Consider the following 26,367-nt stretch of genomic DNA (forward strand, 5'->3'; position numbering starts at 1 on the left):
GGAGGCGGAGGCGGCGGCGGCAGCGGCAGCAGTGGCAGCAGCAGCGGCAGGAGCCGCTCGGGGCTTTGGCCGGTCGTTCTCCTGGCGCTGCGATGGCTCCGCTCCGCTCCGGCCCGGTCTGGTGGCGCCTGCTCTCCTTGGCCGTGCTCGGCCCCGTCCTCTACGGCCGGCCGGGGCGGGCTGAGCAGGAGCCGAGCCCCAGCCTGGCGGAGGAGGCGGCGGCGGACCCGGCCCCGGACCCGGACCCGCACGGGCGGCACCTCTATAGCGCGGAGATGTTGCGGCACGGCGCCGCCGCCGCCCCCCACTTCGTCATGTTCTTCGCCCCGTGGTGGGTATCGGAGCGGCGGGGCCCGGCGTGGCGCGGCCCGGCGCCATCCTGCCCGCGTCCTCCCCCGTTGACGTGGCAGCGGGAGGCGGCCGGGTCGGCGGCGGCGGCCTCGGGGTCGCGCGGCCTTAAGCCCCGGTAGCCGGGGACGGGCCGGGCGGCAAGGGGAGGACGGGCGGCAAGGGGCGGCCGGGGGCTGCGGGGCGCCGGGCCGGGGAGGGGGAGCCGGAGCCTCGCGTCTTCCTGGCCCGGGCCTTCGCGGCCGCGATGGCTTCACCCGGCCCGTCGGCACCCGAAGCGGCCCCGCGGGGTGTGAGAGCCCCGGAGCGGGCCCCGGCCCCCGGCGGCCTTCCCCGGATTCCGCTTCGTCCCCCGGAGAGACCGGGAGCCTGCGGCCTTTGTGCACACGGGAGATTTTGCAGTCTCAGTGACTGTCCCTTACCTGCACCCGCTGGTCCCGCAAGCGCTTTGGTGGCAAAAGCGATGTTCGCTTTGCCCTCACGAAATGTAGGGATAAAGTTGCGGCGAAAGCGGCATGGCGATAGCACGGTGTCGCTGAGCCCACAGGCAGCCGTAGCAGAGCCAGAGAGTTCCCAGGTTTGCAGGAGCCCCGCTGGGCTTTTGTCCTGGAGCGGTAGGTTTGCCGGAGGTGTGGGAGAACAGGGCTTCGCTGGAGGTGACAGCCGTCAGGAGGACGGTGCTGCTTATGGCTGGGCCTTCCCAGGGGTTGTTCGGAGTTGTCTTTTTTCCCATATCCTTTTTTATCTGACCGACTGATACCCAGCAGACGTTATTGGGATTTTTCCTGTTAGGGTTTGCTGGCTGGTTTTTGTTTGCTGTTTTTTTTTTTTCGCCTCCAAGTTTTCTTAAATTTAGATGAAGTTAAAGGAACAATGTGCAAAAGTCATGTTTTGATTCTAAGTTAGCCATTGGTACACGGTGCCATTTGGGCATACCGTAAGTCATGACACACTTTGAAAATCAACAGCAGAAAAGGGTGTGCCTCAGGGGTCAGTAGTGGGGCTGGTGCTGTTTAATGTCTTTGTCGGCAACGTGGACAGTGGGACTGAGTGCACAGCAAGTTTGCCGACGACACCAAGCTGTGTGGTGTGGTTGACACGCTGGGGGGAAGGGATGCCATTCAGAGGGACCTTGACAGGCTGGAGAGGTGGGCCTGCGTGAACCATGTGAAGTTCAACAAGGCCAAGTGCAAGGTCCTGCACGTGGATCGGGGCAGTCCCAAACACAAGTACAGGCTGGGCGGAGAGTGGTTCGAGAGCAGCCCTGAGGAGAAGGACTTGGGGGTACTGGTGAATGAGAAGCTCAACATGAGCTGGCAATGTGCGCTTGCAGCCCAGAAAGCCAACCGTACCCTGGGCTGCATCAAGAGAAGCGTGGCCAGCAGGTCAAGGGAGGTGATTCTGCCCCTCTACTCTGCTCTGGTGAGACCCCACCTGGAGTCCTGCATCCAGCTCTGGAGCCCCCAACACAGGAACGACATGGATGTGTTGGAGCGGGTCCAGAGCAGGGCCACGAAGGTGATCAGAGGGCTGGAGTACCTCTCTTTCGAGGACAGGCTGAGGGAGTTGGGTCTTTTCAGCCTGGAGAAGAGAAGGCTGCGGGTGACCTTACAGCAGCCTTCCAGTACCTGAAGGGGCCTGGAGGAAGGATGGAGGGGGACTTTTCACAAGGGCGTGTAGTGATAGGACAAGGGGGAATGGCTCTAAAGTAAAAGAGGGCAGATTTAGATTAGATATAAGGAAGAAACTCTTCACCATGAGGGTGGTGAAACACTGGAGCAGATTGCCCAGAGAAGCCGTGGCTGCCCCCTCCCAGTAAGTATTCAAGGCAAGGTTGGATGGTGCTCTGAGCAACCTGGTCTAGTGGAAGACGTCCCTGCTCATGGCAGGGAGGTTGGAACCAGATGATCTTTAAGGTCGCTTCCAACCCAAGCCATTCTATGATTCTGTAGAACTGAGGAACCACTTATTTTTTTTCTATTAGCATCGACTTGTTTCTGCCCTATGAAAATGTAAAGCAAAAGCTTGAAAGAGCAGATGCCTGGCTTTGTTCTCTGAAGATCACAGGAGTGGAGGATGCCTGACTTGCTGGTGAAGGACCTTTGCCTGAGAGTGCTGTAAGGCCTAAGCAGTGCGCGTGCAGAGCAGGAGTGCTGCTGCGCTGTTCTGTTTTCAGGTGGTAGTATCTCTGTCTGTCCATGCTCTGACCGACTGTTTTGCAGGCATCCCTGAAACCAGATGAGCTTTTATCTTGGCGCAGGCTTCATAGGCGACCCTGTACCAAGTGGGCTGTTGTGGAGTCCAGCGTATGCTCGACATCCTCAGCGTGCATCAGAGAGAGCCTTGCAAACTTGGACCACGCTGTGCCCTTGGGAGGGCTGAGGATCTCTGCCCAACTCAAGTGCAAGGAGCTGTGTCCTTTCCCATACTTGTTGCAGCTTCTCTGGGCTTTCTTCTCGCCCTTAGCAAGCCTCCTCCAGATCTTTGGGTCTCGGCTGCAGGGCCCTTTGTCTGGACTCCTGGCTCCTGACAGGCAGTGACAGGGCCAGGTTTTGGGTCCAAGGGGAAGAGAAGGACAAAGGCAACATCCAAGTGCTTAGGCGAGGTGCTTATACACGCCAGTAGTTTTATCATCAGTGGGATCAGGCGGCAGCCTGACAGCCCTGGAGTCTATAATAGAGCCTCTTGCCCTATTCCTTGGTGATGTTAATATGCTGATCTCCTAATGCTTCTCACAGGGCCTTGCATTTTGGCACTGCTCCCTGTAGTTACAAAGGAGAAGTCTAGCAAACAACCCAATGTTCAGCTAGGATTGTCTTTCAGATTGCTATGGATGCTGCTAATGTTGCATCATCAATGCTGCCAGTAAGAGTTATGGTAGACAGAGCTGACATAACTCGTCTCTTCTGGATTGTCAGAACAAATGTTGCTGAGGGCCTCACTCCCAGACAGCAGCGGTACACATGAGGTCCTACATTTGTTTCAAATATTGCGGGCTACTCCAAAAAGAGAGCATTCCAAGTCATTTGCCATCAGATGTCTAAGGTTTTCAATCGTCAGACTGTCCCCCTTGGTAGCTACACTTGACAAGGGACAGAACCATGAGCAGGTTAGTCTCTTTGTGGCGCTACATATTCCTAAGATATTGGCCATGCTGGTTGTGTGTCTACAGAGGAATGAGGTTCCCTTGGTTCCTTAGTTGGAAGGAATCTCAAATAAGTGGTTTCGCTGCATTATTTTGACCATTACAGATCTTTTCAACATATGTGGTCTCTTGGTAAAGCTCTGGAAGTCCGCTGAGCTGAAGCAGACTTGGTCACCAGAGTTTGCTGGTGTTGAATTGAACTCTGTTGACTGGATTTTACCTTAGCTGGATTCTTTTGCCTGGAGCGAGACTGGTCCTGTGCTGCTTGTGCTGTTAAACCTGTCCATCCCAGGGTCTACTAGCATTTTTAACTGGATAATGATTTGTACTGTATCTTGCTGTGGAGCTGCCCTTGCTAGCTGCAGAGCTCAAGCTCTGCTGGTGACCTCCAGAAACATCTGTGTTCCTTGAAGACTGCAGAGGGCCTGTCAGTAACTGCAGTTTTGAGACACGTGGTCCTTAAGTACCTTTACATCCCTTCCTGTCATGGCCCAGAGAGTCCACCATCCAGATTTGCACGAGAGGCGCTGGTACTGCGGGAGGAGCACTGCCCTGTCAACGCGAGGTGGAACAGCCTGGTGTTCTATAGGTAACTGCTGCAGCAAAGTGATCTCCAGCCATGAGCACTTGTGGCACATGGTTGCTCAGAGTTAAAATAGGCAACCTGTCTACATACTCACAAATATCATCCTCATGATATCAACCCGTAACTCCTGAGGTTAGTGGTGTACAAGAGGCAGGGTTTTGTTTTGGGTTTTTTTCAGAAGGAGATCTTTTGCTATGGGCTTGTCAGTCTCTTTTGGATCTTCATGTATGTTTGAAAACACTGGCTGCTCCCCCAGCCCCACTAGTGTCATGTAGAGTGGTAGCAACAAAAGACTGTGTAGGTACATGGGGCTAAGCAAAAGTATTCAGGGGACTATCTTGTCTTCTGTGTAACACGGATTTTTTTTTTTTTGTTGAAAATCAGGGCTGACTAACTAGTTGATTACTGATACAGATATGAGAATTTTTCCTGCTTTGTTTTAAATTTTAGCTCATATAATCTGAAGAAGGAAGGGAAACTTTGTGTATAGCAGAGATCATGGTGTGAAATGGACAAGGCAGTTCTGTTCTGCGCTTAAAAACCAGCGGATTAATTACTTGAGATTGCCTTACATAGTTTTCCATGCTCTGTTCTGAACACCAGTCAGTATTCATTCAGTGTTTAAAATCCCCACAACTGCTAGGGGAAGGGATGAGGGAATCCAAAATCCCCCTCTTAACTGAAGCTCCATAGAAGAGTTGACTATGGAGGGACTTCAGTCTGAAATTGAATATTTAAGGAATATTGAATTTTAGGAATAACACAGTAACAACACATTGTGTCCCTTCACTATGACAATTCAGAATAAGATCACATGGGAGGTCGTATTCCCCCACGTGGTGGGAGTATGTGTGACCCGCTGCAACTGACTGTAACAGGAGCTTGTTAAGGTCGGGAGACGTTCTTTATGTTAAAGTAAATGTCAAGGTTATTTTTTTGCCTTTCTGGTATCAGGAAACCTGGAAAGGTGTGAATCCATGCAGCTCTTCTGCAAGTGTACTTGAAACCAGCTGTACAAAGGAAACTGTTTTAAATGGGAGCAACTTTCTCCAAAATCCTAATGGTGTTTTGCTTCTTGCTGACAAAGTAGACTGCCTAGGTCATGCCAAGGGCAATAACAGCTTTCATACTGTCAGACTGAGAATGTTTTCTGTTAATCCAATTATGCATTTTTAGATGTCTTGGAGGGTTGGCAAAAGCAGCTGTTAAAGAGAAATGAAAATCCATTCCTTAAAACTTTTCATTGCAGTTAAAGGAATAAGGTGTTGCTATAATGACTGGAACGACTAGAAAAACTGTGAGAAGAATAATAGCTGTTTTCTGCTTCTGGTGAGCTGATGTTGTAGAAACTGTATGAGGCCAGTTTTCTGTGTATATGCAGATACAGTTGGTTGATGGTGTGCTGCTGGGGCAAAGCATGGTTTGGGAGGATTTTGAGAAACTGTTCAGAAATCAGTCCTGATGTGTTTCATGACTTGTGAGTTACAATTCCTGTGATGCACACAAGCACAAATGACCTTACAAAGAGGCTAGAAACCCTTATCTTCTTACATGCTGCTGAAATACACAGTATATTGAAATGTTACAGTGGAAAGCGAGCTAGACAGCCTCACAGAATTTTTCTGGAAAGCTGGAAGACTGAGAGTGCTTTTCTTAATAGCCTCACTAAGTTCAGGGGATGTTCAGTAGGCTTTGTCGCGTAAAAAGATAGTAGCGAGAAGTTCTTATCTCTTGACAGTTTTTACATGACATGTGCCTGCAACGTACTACAATACTTAGTAGTATCCACTGTTGCTCAGTGTAACAGTGCTTGAGTAAGGAAGGTTTCTGACTTGACTATTTTTAAATTTATCAAAATCTCAGACCGTTCTGCGTATGTCTTTTCTATAGATTCATTCCCCTCTAAACATGAGCAACTATTAATCAAGTATCTTGTTCCTTCTGTTGCAGGTGTGGACATTGTCAGCGCCTCCAGCCAACTTGGAATGATTTGGGAGATAAATACAACAACATGGAAAACCCACAGGTCTATGTTGTTAAAGTGGATTGTACTACAGATACTCCACTGTGCTCTGAATTTGGCGTCCGAGGATACCCTACGTAAGTGTAGAAGGACGCCTGCTCCTGTTTCTTTCTTTTCAGTTTTCCATGTTCCTCTACCAATTTGTTGAAGCTAAATTCTAACCTATGTTTTTTGGTGGGTTTCTTTGTAGCCCTTTGGACTTCATAGGTTCTTTTTAAGCCTTTTTACCATGGTGGGAAGTATCATGTGATACATACTACTCTTACTGTTTTATTTTTTAAAGAAACTGATGTTTTGGAAGATGGCTATGTTCATTAAACGAAGTGCAGAACTGTCCTTTTGTTTTCTCTGAGAGTACCTCTTTCTGAAGCAACAGTACATTGTTCAGCCATGATATGCATGATAGAGCTAGTCTCTGAAAATGGTAGTTTTAAAAATAACTTGTCAGAAGTTCATCAGTACTCTGCACCATTCATAATTAATGTATAGGTGATCTCTTAAGTTTTGGAGTGAAGTTGGTGCTCGTAAAATGGTAAATTAGTAGTATCACATAGCAGTGGTGGTGTTTTACAGAGTTTTTCTAGGTGATATTGCTTATATTGATCTGGGAGAAATTGATCTGGAGTTTATAAAGTTGTTAAACTTGTGCTGTTACAAAGGATGTATGCCTTACTGCCTCAGCTTTGGTAGGCAGACCGTTATCTAAAGCATCTATAGACTGTCTGCCTGCTTTTGGGTTAGATACATGTGCTCGCTTTTTAGCTGCCAGAAAGGAGCAAAGGGATTTTTTTTTTAATTTGTGTCTTCTTTAAAGCTTCTTGCAAAAATGGATGGGATTGTTCCACTGCCTTACTAATTACTTACCTTAGTGGGGACAAGTAGCAAATGTCATCTTCTGGAGGCCTTCCACAGCCTGTATTTTTCAGTTTCTGTCCCTTTGCTCAATTTGTCTAATATTACTGCGGACCCCAGCAACAGCCTGAACTTGACATATGCTCCTGGCTGTGCCCACTTTGGTGCAGATGAGTGCAACTGAGTAGAAGTTGAGAGTTATAAATAGCAAAGTCCATGTTGAAATAGGAATTGTCCTTAAGGGCAGTTTGTGGCTTAGTTCCACTAGAAATACCAAGAAACAATTAATATTCCAACTTTTTCTTAATACCGCCAAAAGCATTGGTCATCTTTCCACATTTGAATAGATTATATTGTGGTGCTGTTCCTTTTAAGATAGAAAGAGTGGCAGAGATTTTGAATAAGAAAAAGATGAATGGATGTGTAATTGTGTTTTTTTACTCCTTCCCTTCTTTAAGGTCATTGAATATCGCGGAATAGTTAGTGCTCGCTTTCATCTACTTGAAAAGTACAAATGATAAGGCAGTCACCTGCTAGTTATAGAAATACAGAGATGGAGGGGAATTCATTAAATATGATCTCTTCCTGTCTGGGTCAGTTTTTAACTAGCCTGTTTTTAAAAACTTCCAGCAAGGGAAATTTCACAGCTTCCTCAGGCACAGAGGGATTGTTGCAAGTCCGGGATGTGCTGCTCCCTGCACTGCTTTTCCAAACGCCGGGCAAAGGAAAGGCTACGTCCCCTTTCCATCCCCCTGAGGGTCAAACTGGCTGAGCACATTCCTGCGCTCGTTAGTACAGTTGTCTCAGGATTATTTTGTGCTGCAGAATACTCTCAACTGAACTAAAGAAAACTTACCCTCGTGAAGAAAATAAAGGTGCAGCTGGCTCTCTAAGTTCATCTTTTTTTTTCTTGTTACTCTTCAAAAGTATTGCTATGAGGTGTATTTTAGATGTTCTTTGGTTTAATTTTTGTTGTTTCCTTCTTATTACAAAGTTGCTTTTTTTTTTCCCTTCAAAAAAATTCTGGCCTTTTATTCACAAACACCTTAAATAGAAAGGGCAGTGGGAGCTCCTGTCTCTTTTGAATGTATTTGCGTTATGTAGGTTTTTGACACTTTCATATGTTACTTTTTTTCAACTGTGGGACAAGAAGCGAGAGAAAAACATTTCAAGAAAAAGCAGTACAAAATCACAACTTGGCAAGGGGAACTGAGGGCTAGATGACAGTAGTAATTGAAACGATGATTTGCTTTAAAAAATAAGACTAGGTCAGAAGTTGATACTGCCCCTTCAGCAAATATATTTCCAATTTTAACATAAGTATTTAATAGTAGAAGCTTTAGGCAGTTTATGGAAAAGTTTTAGTAGTAATTATTAAATGTTATAATCACGAAGCCTTGAATCCCTACAAGCAGTTGCTTATTTTCTTGTCCTATTGAATTATTTCAGCATATTTTTAGTCATTTTAATACCACATGAGAAGTCCTACATTCTGAGAGCCGTCGGGGAACGAAACATGAGAAAGAAATTCCTGGGAAAATAAGCATTGGGTGTTTTTCCTTTGGTGATGGAGAGGGCTGAACAAAACAAAATTGATGCTTATTGACAAGCTGAAACAGGATTCATAGGCATAATGAATGAATAACCTTAGAACTGAATACTGCAATGTTTTATTTGCTCTTGCTTATTGATCAAAGTAATATTAGGCTATGTTGATTGTTAACAAGGTTTTGTGGGTGTTTTTTTGCTATTTTAAAAATCTCCTTTAAAAGCATGTGTGGGAATGAAAAAGTGTCCCAAGTTCTAGCCATGACCCTTTGAGTTGAGGGAGATGCCTGATGCCAATGTTAATAGTCAAGAGAGCTGTTACTGCAGCCTGAGCTGCATTACTGTGCGTTAGCAAAACGTGTTAGCTTTCTGGGAATGTTTCCTGTGTGAAAATTTTTGCCTCACTCTTTTCTGCTTTTTGATCCTTTAGCCTAAAGCTACTTAAACCAGGACAGGAACCTCTGAAATACCAAGGCCCTAGGGACTTCCAGGCACTGGAAAAATGGATGTTAGAGAACCTAAATGAGGAACCATCTGTAAGTGAAAAAGAAATAAGATCAGGAAATATTTCCTTCTACAGACTCACTTATCTGTCGTTTCTGTTGGTTAGGTTTCATTTTCCAGGAGGAAGTCTGCTCCCAAGAGTAAAAGTCAGGTGGCAATAAAAAAATGGAACAGCTTCCACATAAGTCAGAATAGTAATTAAAACCATCATCCTGTAACCTGCCCTTTGTTTCCTGTACTGAAGACTACACTACCTAATGCAGTTTCTAACGTTTAGCATTTTGACATTTTAAGATAGAGTTCTTAGTGTCAATTCAGTCGACACCTGTAGGCCATAAAATTTCTAGAATAAGAAAAGCGATTTAGCTCTAATGCATTATTAAAATGCATTTGTGTTAGGTTTAATTACCTCTTAAAACATGGATGCAATCTTTAGCTCAGCTATTATCTAATAATGTTGTAGCCTAAAGAAAGTGTTTAAAAGTATTGGTTAGGTAAGTTAAGCTAATATCATCACTAGGAAAACCCTTGAGTTTACAGGTAGCGCTTACATATAGTAGCCAAGCCTTGCCTAAAATTAAATTTATAATTGCTGTTTCTAATCAAGGTAAAGCTTTAGTGATTGCTGAACCACAATTAGAACATGATTATTTTTAAGCAAATTTGGTATTTTTAATAATTCAACGTTAAATACTAGACTATTTTAAGAAATGTACTTTGAGGCTCTTATATTCTTTCTAGCTCTGACCCTAGTATCTAGAAAGTAGTCACCTACAGCAAACCCATGGTCACGTCAGCAGAAGCAGCTTACCTATAAAGTGTTCGCTCTTTCCCTGTTTTTGTTGCCTTCATGGAGGCATTAGGTCCCTCCTTTCTGCATTAGGGGAGCAGAAAATAGCTTTTTCACAAGCTATTTTTGAATAGCCCAAAGACCACTGAAACTGGTGCAATGGCAGATGTGGCTGGTGCATGGTGCTACGGCAGAACGGTTATGTAATCGAAGTGTATTAATACATGGTGATGTGATGAATGCTGTAGCAATTACTGTGCTCTGTGACTATACTACAGCACCGTGAAAGACTCTATTACTCCAGTGACTGTGATAGCACTTTTTTATGTGGTAGTCTTTTTGACATTTTGCTTTCAAGTAGTTGTTAGGAAACATCAGATGCCTAAATCAAGCTATGTAAGGACACTGATTCAGGCATTTAAAATTTTATAGTACGGGGTTTATAACACTACCACAGAATGCTGTGGTACAGGAATCAGATATTGTGTATTTACTGTACAAAACAAATAAAAGTTAATTTTTCTCATTAATAGGATCCGGAAGCTGATGTGGAACCACCAAAAGTCCCCGAACCTAAGCAGGGAATGTATGAACTCTCAGCAGACAATTTCAAGACGCACATAGCGGAAGGTAACTATTGTTTCCTAAGCAAGAGGTACTGGCTTACAGAGACACCAGTAGCGGGAAATCTGCAACAGAAACGGTAGTTTTCAAGGTACCTCCTTCCCACTTTTGTTTTCCAGTAATACCTATTGAAAGAGGATGAAACTACAGATGGTACAGAAGTACAGTAGTTTAATTACATATTGCACACCATGAGAAAGTTTGAGAATGGGATTTCACTTGGAAGGCAGTAAAATTAAGGCCTCTAATCACATGGAAGAAGCTAGTGGGGCTTGCTCAGCTAAACTGTCTCTTTCCATGAGTTCCTTGCTCAGTCACAGCCTTGTGTTTTTACAAGCCCTGTTTCCTCTTTCCCAAGGCACTGGCTTGTTCTTACTCCCAGGCTGCTCTTCTGGCTAAACATCATCCACCCACTTCCTCCTTACTGCCCCCGTCCCACTCCAGTCTGACACCTTATTTGATAATTGTTTAGCTTCCTTCCTCCAGAATTTAATATGGGTGAAACATGTCACCTCAGTTTGGCCATTTTAAAAAAACTTTTGTCTGGAAGCTTTAAAATTAGTGCCAGGAGTGATTGATACCTGACGTGGGAAATTTCACCCCTCACATGGTGGGTTTTTTAGAGAATGAGCGAGATCTTACAATACAAACTTTGGGCTGCCGTAACAACAGAAGATCTTACTATGTCTGTTTTCCTAAAAAAAAAAGCCGTATTGAATTAGCTATCTGTGCCCATGTGATACCACCAGTGAGGTAAACACTAGAGCTGCTTAAAGTAACCGTTAACTAATTAGAAATATTTTCAAGTGTAAAAGAGCATTTTGTGCAGCTAACTTAAAATTTCCCAGCCTGTGTGGCTTAACACAGAATTCCATCAAAATTCTTTATGGATTCTTCTCTAAGCCATCTGTGAGATGCTAAGCATTTAACAACTTTCCAGTCTGAGAAGATAGTTAAGTTTAGTGTGTGTGTAAATGTTTTACTATTTTTGTTTTAATATTTTTGTTTTGTATCCATTGACATTGGTAGAGGAGACGTTCTCATGGTCACATCCGATGGTTGAGCGGGTTGATGATCATCTGTAAAGCTGTTGTCCTCTCTTGACTTCAGTTACAAGAAGTTCAGGACTTAAGTTTAGCAGGAAGCTTAGCAGTTCCAGCTGGAAGGTTGACTTTTGTTCTTAAAAAGTCTCCATTTGCTTTCTCGGTGCTCTAGGGCAAAAAAGAATTTTAATTTTTTATTCTGTCGGGAAGGAGAGTATATCAGAGTACATGGTATAGAATAGTGGATTTTGACTATTCAATCAGTAGTCAAATCAATAGGTGTTCTTATTCATTCATGAGAAATTTCAGTTTGCAGTTCACTTGACCAAAGCAAAGCATGCCAATCAGTTTGAAAGTGCTCCTCATGCAGCACAGGCAAGTACAGTACTACTGCGGTTTACGTTTCCTGGTTATTTTGTGACGTCTTTCGTCTGACCTCCTTTTGTGAACAAGCCCTCCAACTAGAAATGAATTCTAGTAATATCAGCCCCAAAGTAGTCTTCAAAGGATTATGAATGATTTCGTTAAAAAGAGCATTTCCCAGTTGCTGGCGTTTCCTTCAAATTAATTTGATTTTTTTTCCCCTTGTTTTAGTTAAGCTCATTTTTGTTTCCTAATAACAGCCTTGTCTTGATGCGTACAAAAGCATGCAGCATCTTGAATTAATAGTAATCTTAACTGAAGGACATTACATATTCTGGTACCCTGCAATAATTATATTTTTAAACTAAACATTAGTAGGAGACAGTACAGAGACTCCTTTTGATAAAGCACCACAAAAAGGCAGCGATTTCTGAATAATTGGCATGAAAATACAAAGAGCAGGGCAGAAAAAGGAGAGTGGAAAGCTGAACAAAATTATTTAGGTAGTTAATGGACTTAATGCATTGGTGTTTCCCAAGAAATGTTTGAGCTGAAGTCTAATACTTTCATTTATGCTGTTATAAATACATGTTCCTTGGTCGTTCTTACTGCTCTGTAATGAGGCAGTTGACATGGCAGAATTAGACATTGTAGCAAATGGTTACATTTAAAATATAATTTTTAATATCTCATTTGTTGGCTTGAGGTTGTGAAGCTGTTTGGATTTTCAGGAAGATTCGCAGCACTGTGGGACTGCATACAGTATTGAAAACCTAATTGCTGAATATTCTGTTCTGTTCACAGTGTTCCCTGTCTTTAACTCGGGAAATACCATGATAAATTTGCAGTTTGATATTAGTACCTACTCTTTAATTGCAGCCAAATTAATTCCAAATGAGTTAAATTTTTTTTTTCCTTTTTTTTTTTTTTTTGGCTTAAAAGGTAATCATTTTATCAAATTCTTTGCCCCTTGGTGTGGTCATTGCAAGGCTTTGGCCTCAGTCTGGGAACAGCTAGCTCAAGCCTTTGAGCATTCGGAAACTGTCAAGATTGGCAAGGTGGGTGAAGTGCTCTTAGTCTGAAAATGTGTTTTGTGTGAATGATTGCTTCAGCCAAGTATCATGCTATTCGTGCTGTGATATGAAGTAACAGTTGTTTTGTCTGTCATCTCTTAAATCCTTTTATAGCAGTAGATCCTATTTTAATTTTGAGGTGGTTATCTTTCTCTTGCACGTCCAGTAGTTCCCTCTGTTTTGAAGAGGTGGCTGTTTGGTTACAGTGACAGGATTCCCTCATTTTAAGCAAGGGCTTGTTAGAAACACAGCTAGCTCCTGGTGCTTCAGAGAGAGTTGTGAATAAGTCTGATACTTCAGATACAGGCAATAATATTTTGAGATTTGTTTTTGATTAGGCTTCCCCTCTGTCAGAACTTGATAGACTTAAGAATTTATTTTGAGTGGGAAAGTGGCTTCGTTTGCTGTTTACATCTTTACATCATTGGATTCTTTAGCAAGTTTCAGGCCTGCAGGTCTCTCTATGATTATTTCTTTTTTTTTTTCTCTTTTTTTTTTTTCTCTTTACCCCAGTAGAACTTTCTAAAAGTTTCATGGGGTCTTCCACCTCAGAAACTGATATCTTGTCCTGCTTTACTATTTCTCTTAGGGTTGATAACCAGATTCTGTGGTGTATTTACCATGGGAGCTTGTTACTTGTACGTGGAGTGACTTCTGTGCAGAGGTATGGAGGTGGTCTGGCAATTGCAGTTACTGGCTTTATTTGCTGACCCAATACCTAAGTCCAGGTGGCTCATGATGTGAACGGCTCTACGTTTGCCAGCAGTGGAAAACTGACTGGGCTCAGCTTCCATGTCCTTAGCTTTCAGAGTGGTTCCGCTGATCTGAGAGACTGCGTAACAGTTGTCAGGGTTGTTAGTCCTGCAGAGGGACAAAACCCGGCTATCTCCCCTGCCTCTGCCCTCGTAGTGCTTTCAGCTGTTACTAGGATGATGAGTTTGACTTTTTTTTTTACTTCCAATTTCATTTTTAATGCTTAGAAAATCTACTAATTCAGATGCACTGTAGATGTACAGAGCAGGTCAGGATAGCTGAACTTCAGGGAAGACACATATATATAATTTTGAGACCTGGTGGACGTAAAATTAGATTCCCTCTGAGAATAAACTATCAGGGGCTATTGCTCCTTTGATAGTGTCTTTACTAAATGTTGCATCTGCTGATTTACTTTTTGAAATCCTGGAATGCTTGCTGTCAGAAAAAATCATTGCTTAGCTTAAGCATCTTCTTGAAGTTACCGTTTTCTGTTATCCCGAGAAAACAAACGACAAAATTTCAAAATTCCCATTCTATTCAGTTGTCTGTCATGTTCACAGCTACTATTACTGATATTTGCTATTTAATACAGTCACTAAGATTTGTTTCGATGCCTAGTCAATTTTGTGTACCTGTATATGTTATGAAACTATTTGTAACATGTCTTGGCTAGATTGTAAGTCTGTAAGTAAACAGGAAACACAACTGTTTCGAAGAAGGCTGAACCATGACCTTCCTGTAATCTGGGGGAATAGTGTCTTAACAGCAGTGATACCTACTGGCAGAATGCTGTTTAACCTTTAGAACTGATCTGGAGCAAAGTGTTTCTAAGGTAAAATTCAAAATCCAAGTGCTGTGTCGAGCAAAGGCTCCAATGCTTAAGTACCTGTTTTTCTCTGCTTCAGAAAAGTTTGTAAGCTGGTAACTTTACAGATTGGTTTATGACATATTAGAATTGAATGTTGCTTTGCACTTGGAATTTTCCTTGGAGTAAAGTTAACTTGCTAGCTGTTGACATCTCTTCTGAAATCTTTAAAGAGTAGTCTTTTAAAAAATGAGTGAGCCAATATGTCTTCACTTTAAAGCGCTCTCACATTAGCGTTTTGTGTCTTATTGTCCATGCAGTGATTTTATTCACTGAGAATACCAAGTACTTTTTAATTGGAATATTTAATTATGTCTTTTTTGTTCTTTGTAGCTGTTACTGCTTCCTCCTATCCGTACCTCCCTCTCCGATCCCTCCTAAAAAAAACCAACAAACAACATCAAATACACGTATAGCCTCCAAATTACACAACCAAACCACTATCTGGAAGGCAGACATAATTGTTCTCAAGACAGTACTTGGTGATGAGTTTTTCCAAGCCATACATTGCTAGTTTCCTGTATTTTTCTGAGTTCTTAAACACAAGGGAAGCTATGATGCTTAAATAATGTTTATTTTATGCACTGAATGGTTTATATTTTTTTTCAAAATGTAGGTCGACTGTACCCAGCATTATGAAATCTGCTCTGGAGCCCAAGTTCGTGGCTATCCCACACTTCTCTGGTTTAGGAGTGGTGAAAAGGTGAGTCTGCAAGCTCAGCAAAAGGTCAGACCATTTTTTTCTGAATAATACTCAGACTGTGTTTGCATTCTGGGGAAAAAAGATCAAGTGGGCATATAGGAAAGTCTGCATGTGAGACAAAAGGATGTTGGAGGTTCAGTCTGCTACTGGAAGAGGCATGCTTCATCCACAGATTAAAGTTAGAGCTTTTTGCTCTTTGTACTCTGCAAATAACCAGGATGATGTTCATAAATCTGTAAGCAGCATTTCAGTTATGCCACTGTGTAAGAAAATTCTGGGTGTACTTTATCTTAATACCTTGCCTCCTGTGGAACACAAAAAAACAGATGAAATAGAAATAATAAAAAATTATGTAATTTTAACAGTGTGTATCAGAAGGTTCTAATCTGTAAGTGGAGTCTATTGCTGAGTGATGCAAGTTTTCCTTATAAATCTGAACACTTCATACTGCACTGTGAGTAAGAGTCCTGTGGGCCCAGCTGACTTTTTTCCTTGTAGCAATTCGGAGAATGACAATATTCTGAAGTTAGGCGGAAGTAAAATATTTATGAAGACCATGTACATGAACAGCAGCAAATAAGCATAAATGGTAGTGTTACTTGTCATATGTTTCACACTTTCTAGATAAATTAAATGTATTAAATAGATATTAAGAATACGTCTGCAAGCAGAGGATCCAGGAGTCCTCTTTCAGCTCTTACCCACTAAGGTTTTTGAGGTAGTGCTCAAGTCACATGGTGGCATGTCCAAGGTTAGAGGTGTTTTCAGTTAATTAAACTTTTGTCTCTATATGGTGTGAGTCTGAAGAATAGGAAGTGTTCTGCTGTTTCTCCAGAATGGTTTTCCACGTGCTTTATTTTTATCTTTCAGATAGCTACAAATGGCTAGATGCCTTGCTAGAACCGTACTATCTTGATCTAGAAAAGGTAGCTGTGGCTTTTCTCGACAAGCCAGATAAATTTTTTTATTTTGACCCTTTGTAATTATTGAAGTTTGAGTTGCTCGGACTTACTTGAATCAAGAGTGTGGTGAAAGAAAAAGTCAGATCACTGCTGTTATATTTGGTAAAGCTGAATCTCAGCCATTAGTCTGAACAATGTATTCCTGTTGACATCAAACTGGCTTTTCTCCATTGGCAGTGTGGTATTCCCTGGTGGTGTACTGCCACCAGAATTGCATATTCCTTTGCGGGCTGATACGATATATTTAAAAAAAACACAAACCAAGCCCAACAACTTTCCAATAATCTGATCCAGAAATTCTTGGAAATCTCTCTGGCAGCTATTCTACTGTTTAGTAAGTGGGGGGGAGGAGGAGGAGAACTGGAGAACTGCTTCAGCCATCCAGCATTGTTGTCCGTAATACCATCATCCCCTTTGTCATAACTGAAGTCTGGCACGACGCCACCCCTCTTGGTGAGATGCAGCAGAAGCCCTGGGAGCAATGACCCTGCCCTGCTGAAATGGATACAAACAAGCAGGTACAGGGTTCTGGCGTCATTGTAGATCAATTCCTTTGTGATTTAGACCCGGTGTGGGGAAGGTGGCTATAGTTACAAGTAACATTATGAATGACAAAAGAAGGAAAATGTGTAGTAAGCGTTCCAAAGATACAGGAAACAATTGCAAAGGCATCTGTTCTTCCTTCCAACGTGTGGAAGATTGTATGCTGTTTCTTGAAGAGTTACTCCTCATCTGAGAGAGATGATACATCTTGTAGCCCACCCTTCATAGGGCCGAAACACGAAAGAGTTTTATCCAAAATGGATGTGTAGTGTCTCGAAGAGATGATCTCTTTTGAACAGAGAAATCAGTACTAATTTTTGCCGAGAGCGCTGAGGGCAATCATGCAAGACCCAGTTTGGAGGTGGCCAGCAGTGGTTTTGAGGCTAGAAACTGCTCGGAGGTGCTCTGATTTCTTGTTCTCTAGAGCTGTGAAAGGACCCGAGATATGGGGAAGCATCCAAGGCAAACTGGCTTCTCGAAGATCTGGCTGGTTGAGGGCTTTACTTGCGTGTTCAAAAATGTGACTGAACTTATGTGAGAGCGGTGACACGGGATATTCCTGCCCCGCAGCAGGCAGTGGTTGTCTCTTGCTCCCTAGTGAACTTAGGCACCCAGAGAGCATTGCCTCACTGTTTGGGTTTTCCGAGGATGTATGCCAAGCGTGTGGGCCAGAGGAGCATCCATGTAGTCAGGTGACGTGCAGGTCAAGTCTTTCAGCCCTGTCAAAGCACTGTACAGAGCTTTGATGATAACAGAGACCACCACCAAACAGCGATGAGTATTTTATTGTTCCTTGTGGTAGCTTTAGGTTCAAAAAAATCAAACCTTGAAAATGCTGACTAGAGTGAGAGATGAAGGTCAGAGTGGAAAAGTTTCTAAAATTTGCTTTACACTTCTAAAATACCTTTAATTTCAAGGAAATTTTAGATTCTTCCCTTTTGGTACAGAAGAATCTGTGGCAAATGCTGAAGATGTGGCATGAAGGAAATGCCATGGAGAGGTTTAACAACTAGATAATCGTATTTATTATGAATATGCTTACACTTGGCAATCTTAGTTTTGCTGATAATTATTTATTTGCTAATTATTTATTTGCTAAATTAACTGCATATACACACTCGCACAAACTATTTGATAATTGTAGGGTGACCAGTACAAAGGGAAGAGGGACTTCGATTCCTTAAAGGAATATGTGGATTCCCAGCTGCAGAGCTCTGGGAAAGAGCCACCAGCAGATAAACCCACCGAAGCCCCGCAGCCACCCCCAGAACCCACCCGTGTTGAGGTAAGTGCTGCTGCACTCTGCAGCGGTGTTGGAAACCTTCAGACTGTTCCAGCAACCTGTCCAGGTCTTCCATGTGTTTCTGTCTCCCTGATGGCTTCACAATTTCTACCTGTAAACTGTACCAAATACTTTCCTGATTATTTTTCTAGTAATTAATGGGTGGAATCACAGAATCACAGAATGTTAGAGGTTGGAAGGGATCTCTGTGGGTCAACTAGTGCAACCCCCCTGCTGAAGAAGAGTCACCTAGAACAGGCTGCACAGGACCTTGTCCAAGCAGGTCTTGAATATCTCCATAGAAGGAGAATCCACAACCTCTCTGGGCAACCTATTCCAGTGCTCCATTCACCTTCAGAGTGAAGAAGTTCTTCCTCATGTTCAGGTGGAACTTCCTATGCCTCAGTTTGTGCCCATTGCCCCTTGTCCTGTCACTGGCCACCACTGAAAAGAGTTTGGCCCCATCCTCTTGACACCCACCCTTGAGATATTTATAAGCATTTCTAAGATCCCCTCTCAGCCTTCTCTTCTCCAGACTAAACAAGGCCAGCTCCCACAGCCTTTCCTCATAGGACAGATGCTCCAGTCCCCTCACCATCCTCGTAGCCCTCCGCTGGACTCTCTCCAGTAGCTCCTCATCTTTCTTGAACTGGGGAGCCCAGAACTGGGCACAGTACTCCAGATGGGGCCTCCTTAGGGCAGAGTAGACTATGAGACTATAAGAGTAGACTATAGACTGTATATAATCAGATTATAAGTCCTAGTTTACTAACCTGATGCATTTTGAGAGGGGAAAAAAATAGAGTGGCATATAGGTGGTCTTTTTTGGTCTGTAGAACTGCTGGCACCTCAGTCTGTATGACAGCATATTTGTCACTATGGAGATGAATGTTTCTTAGAAGATTCTCACTTTAACCCAGGAGGATGGCACATGCTGCAAAGCCACTAAAAAAAGCCAGGGTCCTATACTTACAGACTTATCTGCAGAAGCAACAAACAAGCAAAGATTATGAAGACTGATCTAAATGTGGCAACGTTATGTGTCCTGTGGCAAGAACACTCTTCGGGTTTGGAAGCTTATTCTAATCCAGGTTGTAGGAGCTAGAAGGGTGATGAATGTTGCCAGAGAATTGGCAGGACTAGCTTTATCACCTTTGCGTAGTTGTACTTCATGTCATTTAGTTTTCTGTCTTTTTTAAATCATTTTGGCCTTTCATCTGCCTTTTTTTTTTTCTTTTGAAGCTGAATCTAAAACAGGTGAGGTTGAGCGATTAGGAATGGTTTTCCAGAATACTTTATCATCAAATGAGGAGAAAACACTTCTGCCCAGAAAATAAAGGATGGTAATTTACACTCCTTTGTGGTGTAGAATGAACTTATGTATTTTAAAAGTATTAATATTACGACTATAAATACAGTTTATATGCAGCTTCTCACAGGTGAACATACCTTCCCGTTTGAGTTTTTCAGCAGGGTTACTCATTTTACGTAAAATGGCTTACCAGAAGTGATGCTTGATTAGCGATTTTTGTACCCCTCAATTTTTTTTTTTTTTTAATTGACCTCATATTTGGAAGATGCCAACAAGCTGGTGTTGGTAAAATGCAGAAAGTAACCAGTTGTCTTTCTGTTTTTAGAGAAATGACATAAACCACCTGTGATGCAAATTCCCACTTATGCCTTGCTTGTAGCAGCACACACACGAATAGGGAAGGATTGTGGGGGGATTTTTTTGCCAAATAATAGTAGACACAGTAGAAGTCTAAAGTTTGTCTTTGCAACTTTACATCGCAGCTTTCGTTGCCACCATTTCTTGGTCACTCATCTTTCAGACACCTTGGTTCTGGTGGCGTTCTCACAAGTTTTGAAGCAAGGGGGTAGCCCATGTAACCAGCAAACGCTGCCTGCAGTTACCGTCAGCAGCCCCCAGTTGGTACCACGGGCAGCAAAAGCAACGAGTTCCACCTCAAATTTGTGTCCCACTGTTCAGCCCTTTCATGGAAGCTGTACTTTTATGTCCGTGAGACTTCTCTCCTGCCCAACATCACTAAAATTGCTCTAAAATGATCCACGTGGATTAAGGCAGAGTGACCAGCAGATGCTCGGGTTATGTGACTGCATAGCTCAGATTCTGTAATTGCACAAGATGTATTTTCTTAAGAAATCAAGCTAAAATTGAGCTGATACTAAACTTATTTTTGTGGTTATATAGTTCACGTTGCTATTCTGATAGTAACCTATGTATCTTTAAAATTCGTTTTACTGTGTGGATCGTGGGGAGGACATTATTTATGGGCTTTTCAGATTTGGTGTCTTAGATTGTAAATGATGTTTGGCACATCTGTTTTAGATGTCCATGTAGGAAATTCAGAATAGAAGAGTACATATTTACTGTTAATCTTTTTCTTCATTTGATAATTTGTAATTCTTAATTAAAAGCATAATTTCTAATTTGCAAATAATTTTCAGAGGGGATAACACTTGAACTTAATGGAGTAAATTAATTTCATTAACTAACATTTACAGTAAAGGTACCTTTAATTTGTAATTTCAAGTTTCTTTTTGGCTTCTAGTCATAAAACTCTGAGTTTTAACTAGAATTGGTAATACTGCCAGTTGAGCTCTTGTTTTATTTTGCTTTCATTTGAATTTGAAGCTTTTATAGGCATGAGATTTATTTATTTATTTTGACTACCTCCTACCCTTAAGGGTCTCATACAAAACAAATGAAGCTTGTTACAGTTCTGTGCTCTCATGGGATGTTTGGGACTGTCAGTAGGCAGCGTGCTGTCCTCCCATCACTCCCATGCCATTGCTCCTGATCTTATCAGCAGTAAAAATTCTTTCGGCGTCCATGCGAGTGTGGCGTGGCAATGTCCTCTTGACAGGCAAATATGTATTTCTGGTAAGAGCTTTTCCTGTGTGTGTAGCGCAGGGATATAGCAGAGGGAGAACAGCTGCCAAGACATCACTACTGTGCCTTAAATACCTAATTAAACTGTCAGATGGCCATTACGTGCTTTAAGCCAACTCCTCTCAGGGTGGTTCCTTGAAACATTTGCATGACAGTGTATTAAAATGAAGGCAATTTTTTCCAACATCTAGAAATCTGGATACAGACAAATCCCCAGAATATAGGGGTGGTTTGTTTCTCCAATTATGGATGAGATTGAGCGTGAAATATGCATTTCTCTCCATCTCACTAGGGGAGGAAAGCAGCTGAGGGCTAAAAATTAGGTGTGCTGTGGCTACTCTTCTTTATATTATCAATAATATTCTTTTTTCTAGTTTGATTTTTCCCTTTCAGGTGGCTAAGAGTTCGTTTGGCCGATGTTATACATACAGAAAGTTTTGACTCTATTTTACTTTTTTTTTTTTTTTTTTTTTTTTTTAACAGGCTGCAGTGCTCTCTCTCTCTGAAAAAGATTTTGATGCAACCATTGCTAGGGGGATCACTTTTATTAAATTCTACGCTCCGTGGTAAGAAGCTCCTACCCGTTGTTGTTGAGCATTATTGCTCGTCTGAGCTGTCGGTGCATTTGTCGCTGTAGGTCTTTGAGCTGCGTGTAGTATTCTATTTGTTGTCTGGATCTAAAATGTGATTTAACTGAAGAATGTGTGTGCTGGCAAGAGTTACGGCAAAAAAGCTCAATCTGTTCTTGCTTTTTTGGGATCCCTCTCTGTGGAGAGGCTGACAGAGAAGCTTAGTGCTGGGGACCAAGGAGAGTGAAGCTTTCTTTGCAGGCTTAGCATGCTCCCGTCCCTCGATTGGGGTGAGGCGAGGGGAGCGTATCACCAGTGCTGAGAAAGGAGAGCGTGCTGGCTTCTGGGCCCTCTCCTGCCACAACCAGCCTCTCTCAGAAGCCTCATTTGAGCCACCTGGGAATTGGTGCAGCCTGTAGAACTATGGATAACTGACTGTTACTCTTCAACTAACTGACAGAAGAACTCATTTGCACAAGTGACGATTCTGAGAAGCTCTTACAAATATGTTCCATGTAGTATGTTCTTAGAGTGACCCAAGGTAGAAAAGTCCAGTGCAGGTGGTGTAGGTGTGGACACCCAATGGAAAGCACTGGGGGGAAAGAAAGTAATGTCCTACCTGGCATCTGCCATTACTGGCACATCCAGCACAGCTTGGGACCCAAGCTGGGGTAAGACCTCAGTATTACAAACTCGCAGAACAAATATTTTCCCTCTTTTCCCTTCTGAGACTAAACAAAAAGCTTTAAGTTTCTCTCTCTGCAAATCTCTCAGGAAATCTGCATGCCGTCTGTATTCTCCGTTGCCCAGTGTCTTCGCCAATAGAAGGAAGCCTAGTGTAGGGGGAGAGATTAAGCTGTATTGCACTGTATGAAAGACAACACACATCTGATCTCATCACTAGCCGTCCCATTAATGCAGTATATAAAATATAAAAATATCTTCTGCTCGTGGTGGTAAAAGGTCACCATTACAAAGCAGCACAAGCAAGTGCAACCCATATTGAAATATGCTCAGGAGAATCAAAATATTGCAGCTTAACTTTGACAGTAGGCATGAATGTGTTTCTTCTTGTAGGCAAGAAGTACCAGGGAAAGTTTCGCTTTACGTAATCTCAATGGTGCAGTCTTTTCCAGTATTGTCACCCTTTTTACCACAGTGTGGTTTGCTTGCTTGAGAGCCACTTCTGTACTCTCTTACATCTGAAAGATCTAACGTGAGCAAGTATCTGCCACCACTGTCTTAAGAAATAACCCTGTCGTGTCCGTCAGTCCCCCCTTCACCTTTACTGCCCTTCTTCACTCCCTTTATCCGCTCTGTGCACTGTGAGGGACCGAGACTGAACCTGTGCCTGTCCTGCTACTACACCACCAGCAGAACTGGCTGGTAAATTCGGTTTACACCTGTGCACAAAAGCAGCTTCTAATCTGATTTCTAAGCCCAGGGCTTGTTGGCATATCACAGAATCACAGAATAGTAGGGGTTGGAAGGGACCTCTGTGGGTCATCTAGTCCAACCCTCCTGCCGAAGCAGGGTCACCTACAGCAAGCTGCACAGGACCTTGTCCAGGCGGGTCTTGAATATCTCCAGAGAAGGAGACTCCACAACCTCCCTGGGCAGCCTCTTCCAGTGCTCCGTCACCCTCAGAGGGAAGAAGTTCTTCCTCATGTTCAGCTGGAACTTCCTCTGCTTCAGTTTGTGCCCATTGCCCCTTGTCCTGTCACTGGGCACCACTGAAAAGAGCTTGGCCCCATCCTCCTGACACCCACCATTTAGATATCTGTAAGCATTTATAAGGTCCCCTCGCAGCCTTCTCTTCTTCAGGCTGAACAAGCCCAGCTCCCTCAACCTCTCCTCGTAGGGGAGATGTTCCAGTCCCCTCATCATCCTCGTAGCCCTCCGGTGGACTCTCTCCAGTAGCTCTTCATCTTTCTTGAACTGGGGAGCCCAGAACTGGACACAATACTCTAGATGAGGCCTCACTAGGGCAGTGTAGAGGGGAAGGAGAACCTCCCTTGTCCTGCTGGCCACACTCTTCTTGATGCACCCCAGGATCCCATTGGCTTTCTTGGCAGCCAGGGCACACTGCTGGCTCATGGTTAACCTGTCATCCACCAGGACACCCAGGTCCCTCTCCGCAGAGCTGCTCTCCAGCAGGTCTACCCCAAGCCTGTACTGGTGCATGAGGTTGTTCCTCCCCAGGTGCAGGACCCTGCATTTGGCTTTGTTGAACCTCATCAGAAACTTTTTCTGGAATGCTCCATTTTTAATTAGGTGTTCTTCATAATACTGCACTGTAACCATGTCCTCGCCCCATGAGATTCTAACGGGGTGCTGCCGGATCTCACAGGTACGATCAGAGTTGGATGGCAGGCTGCGAAATGGTGATTCGGGATGCAGAGTCAAGTTCTGAAACCAGTCTGCGCTCGCTGGCCGCAGCATTCAGAAAGCCACCATTTAGGAAAATACTTCCTATATTTATGTAGTTGGTATCCTAGTTTTAGCTCTGAAAGTCAGGCTTCTGTATACAGTTGTAGTGCTCTGCATATAAATGACTTTTTTCTCTTCCAAGTGGATTAACTTATGTAGGGCTCAGCAAACACTATTATGTTGCTTGCTAGTTCTGTCTTTCAGTTAGTTTTGGATAAATATTAATGTTAACTTGCAGACTAAGCATAAAATCATCCTGTTCCAGTAGTTTTTGTGCATGGTCAGAAATGCTTTTGTACTGTCACTGGGTATTAACAAGGTGGTTTGAATATATACTGGTTTGCATTAAGAAAACTTTTTTTGAGACATCTTTCATTATTTTCATAAATGCCCTGATCCAGCCTCGAGGTATTTACGGGGCTGTTGTAATAATCCAATTAAGGTGCAGCTGGGTTAGAATAGAATGAGCAATGCAGCTTTAAAGGCTGAAGTGCTTTGGGAATTCTTCTTGAAGGCAGTAAAGGAACTTGGCTAAGCCAAGTTCAAAATATAAATAAAATTAATACTTTACTATAGTTCCTGCCATTTTACAGTATAATTTTCTCTCTTGACACTAGTGTTTCAGCATGTGCACTCTGTGCACATTCTCACATTACTGTACAGACATAAGTGAATAAAATAGAAAAAGGATTTTTGGTGTTACTGATGATGTAAATGGAACGATTCCCTATTTAATGCAAATCAGAATAGGGCCTCATACATTTCCCCCCATCCCTGCTAAGCAAAGCTTATTGACTGTCAAACAATTGCATTGTGGATCTACCTGAAAGTACAGTGGTAGTGGTTAAACTTCAGAGTACCTTCAGTGAAAAAAAGGGCATTAAACTACTGGAATGTTCCTTAAAAGCAGAATCTGTGTTGACAAATGCCTCTCTTAAAATTGAGTTTCCAGCATTGGCTGATGCTATGTTGGTCAAGGAGGCTGTTAGGAACTGGAAGAAATTTAATAGGGAAACTAAAATCTCGTTTGAAGAACTAGGCTGGGGCTATGTAGCGCTAGCATAACTGGCATACGCTACCTGAAAACTTAAATTTGTGCTATAGACATCGTATGCCTTAAAAGATGTTTGTTTCTAAGTGAGCTTTTTTTTTCATTTAAATATTCTCTGTGCTTATCTTTATTTGGCGTCATGTGCCTCTGTAGGGTAAAATGTTAATGCACCGACATCCCGAATACCATTCGAGATGAGACTAACGAAGGCCAGAAACTAACTCTGTGCTTAAATAAAATCACTCGTTTTCTTAGCTCATTTACTGACATAATAGTGCAAGGGAGTTGTTGGAGGGGCAAATCATTAGGGGATGGGAAAGGCTGCTAGTTAAACTTGCAGCTCTTGCACCAAGACAGTAGAGATAAACTGGAAGGTGTATCTGCTAAACAAATCTCGCTCTTTTGTTTCTAGGTGTGGTCACTGTAAGAACTTGGCTCCAACTTGGGAGAACCTTGCCAAAGAGCAATTTCCAGGTTTGACTGATGTCAAAATCGCAGAAGTAGACTGCACTGTGGAACGTAACGTCTGCAACAGATTTTCTGTAAGTGTGAAAGATCCGAAATGAAGGGGACAGTATTGCGTACCAAACTTTGGGGCTCCAGCGTGCAGCTGAGCTGGCTGCTGCCGTGCGGGCGCCTGGTGAGCATGCAGCTGCGTTCTCCGTTAGCCAGAAAAAGAGGTGACATGGGTGACACTGTTTCTTTCCTGGTCTGTTTGTTCAGACCCGGTCCTTCTCATTATTGGATAGAGCTGAAGGCGGCACTAAGTTAAGAAGCCTCCCTCCGTGAAAGCACCAAAGCAGCCTTGTGGTTCTGTTCCTAAAGAGGAAACAAAGCTGTCTTTTGGTGCTTGTAGGCAGACAAGCGAAGACAGAGCTGGAGCTGCCCTTGCCAGCTGCTGATGGAAGAGCCTAGAGGAACACGTATTAACTACCCCATTCACTTAGAAATGTTCAGAAATTGCAGGTTGGCATTGGCAGTGCTGATGGGGTGTTTGGGTTTGGTTTTCTTTTTCTTTTTTTAATTAAAATGGCTTATGGTGTTAGAGGGGTTTGGTAGCTTTTCAGAGTCAGGCAAATACAAGTGAAGGATAGCAGTGCATTTGGACATTAGTAACAAGTTTCTTTTTGTGTGTGTGTCTTTTGAAGGTGCGTGGTTATCCTACACTGCTGCTTTTCCGAGGTGGAAAGAAAGTCAGTGAACACAATGGGACGAGAGACCTTGAATCGCTGCATAGCTTTGTCTTGCGTCAGGCAAGGGATGAGTTGTAATAAAAATCTGGATGCTCTGTCCCTCGCTGTCTTTATACAGTAGCTGAGGGATTTCCATTGTTGCTAATTTTCAAATAGTGTATTTGGGGGTGGGAGGGGATTGGGGCATTTTGTTTGTTTTT

The 26,367-nt window shown here is 43.0% G+C and overlaps 1 protein-coding gene across 1 annotated transcript; it reads left to right on the forward strand.

Annotated features, from left to right (window-relative positions):
• TXNDC5 (thioredoxin domain containing 5) lies at window positions 1–26,266 on the forward strand. The gene is made up of 10 exons (XM_075416965.1): window positions 1–331; window positions 6,030–6,179; window positions 8,933–9,038; window positions 10,330–10,426; window positions 12,769–12,884; window positions 15,137–15,223; window positions 17,873–18,013; window positions 21,408–21,490; window positions 25,387–25,516; window positions 26,123–26,266. Exons 1-10 carry the CDS (start codon window positions 93–95, stop codon window positions 26,243–26,245), a joined length of 1,272 nt encoding a protein of 423 aa, XP_075273080.1. The 5' UTR covers window positions 1–92; the 3' UTR covers window positions 26,246–26,266.
• Window positions 26,267–26,367: the final 101 nt, after the last annotated feature.

Source organism: Opisthocomus hoazin, chromosome 3 (assembly GCF_030867145.1).
Source record: "Opisthocomus hoazin isolate bOpiHoa1 chromosome 3, bOpiHoa1.hap1, whole genome shotgun sequence".
In the NCBI taxonomy this organism is placed as follows: Eukaryota; Metazoa; Chordata; class Aves; order Opisthocomiformes; family Opisthocomidae; genus Opisthocomus; species Opisthocomus hoazin.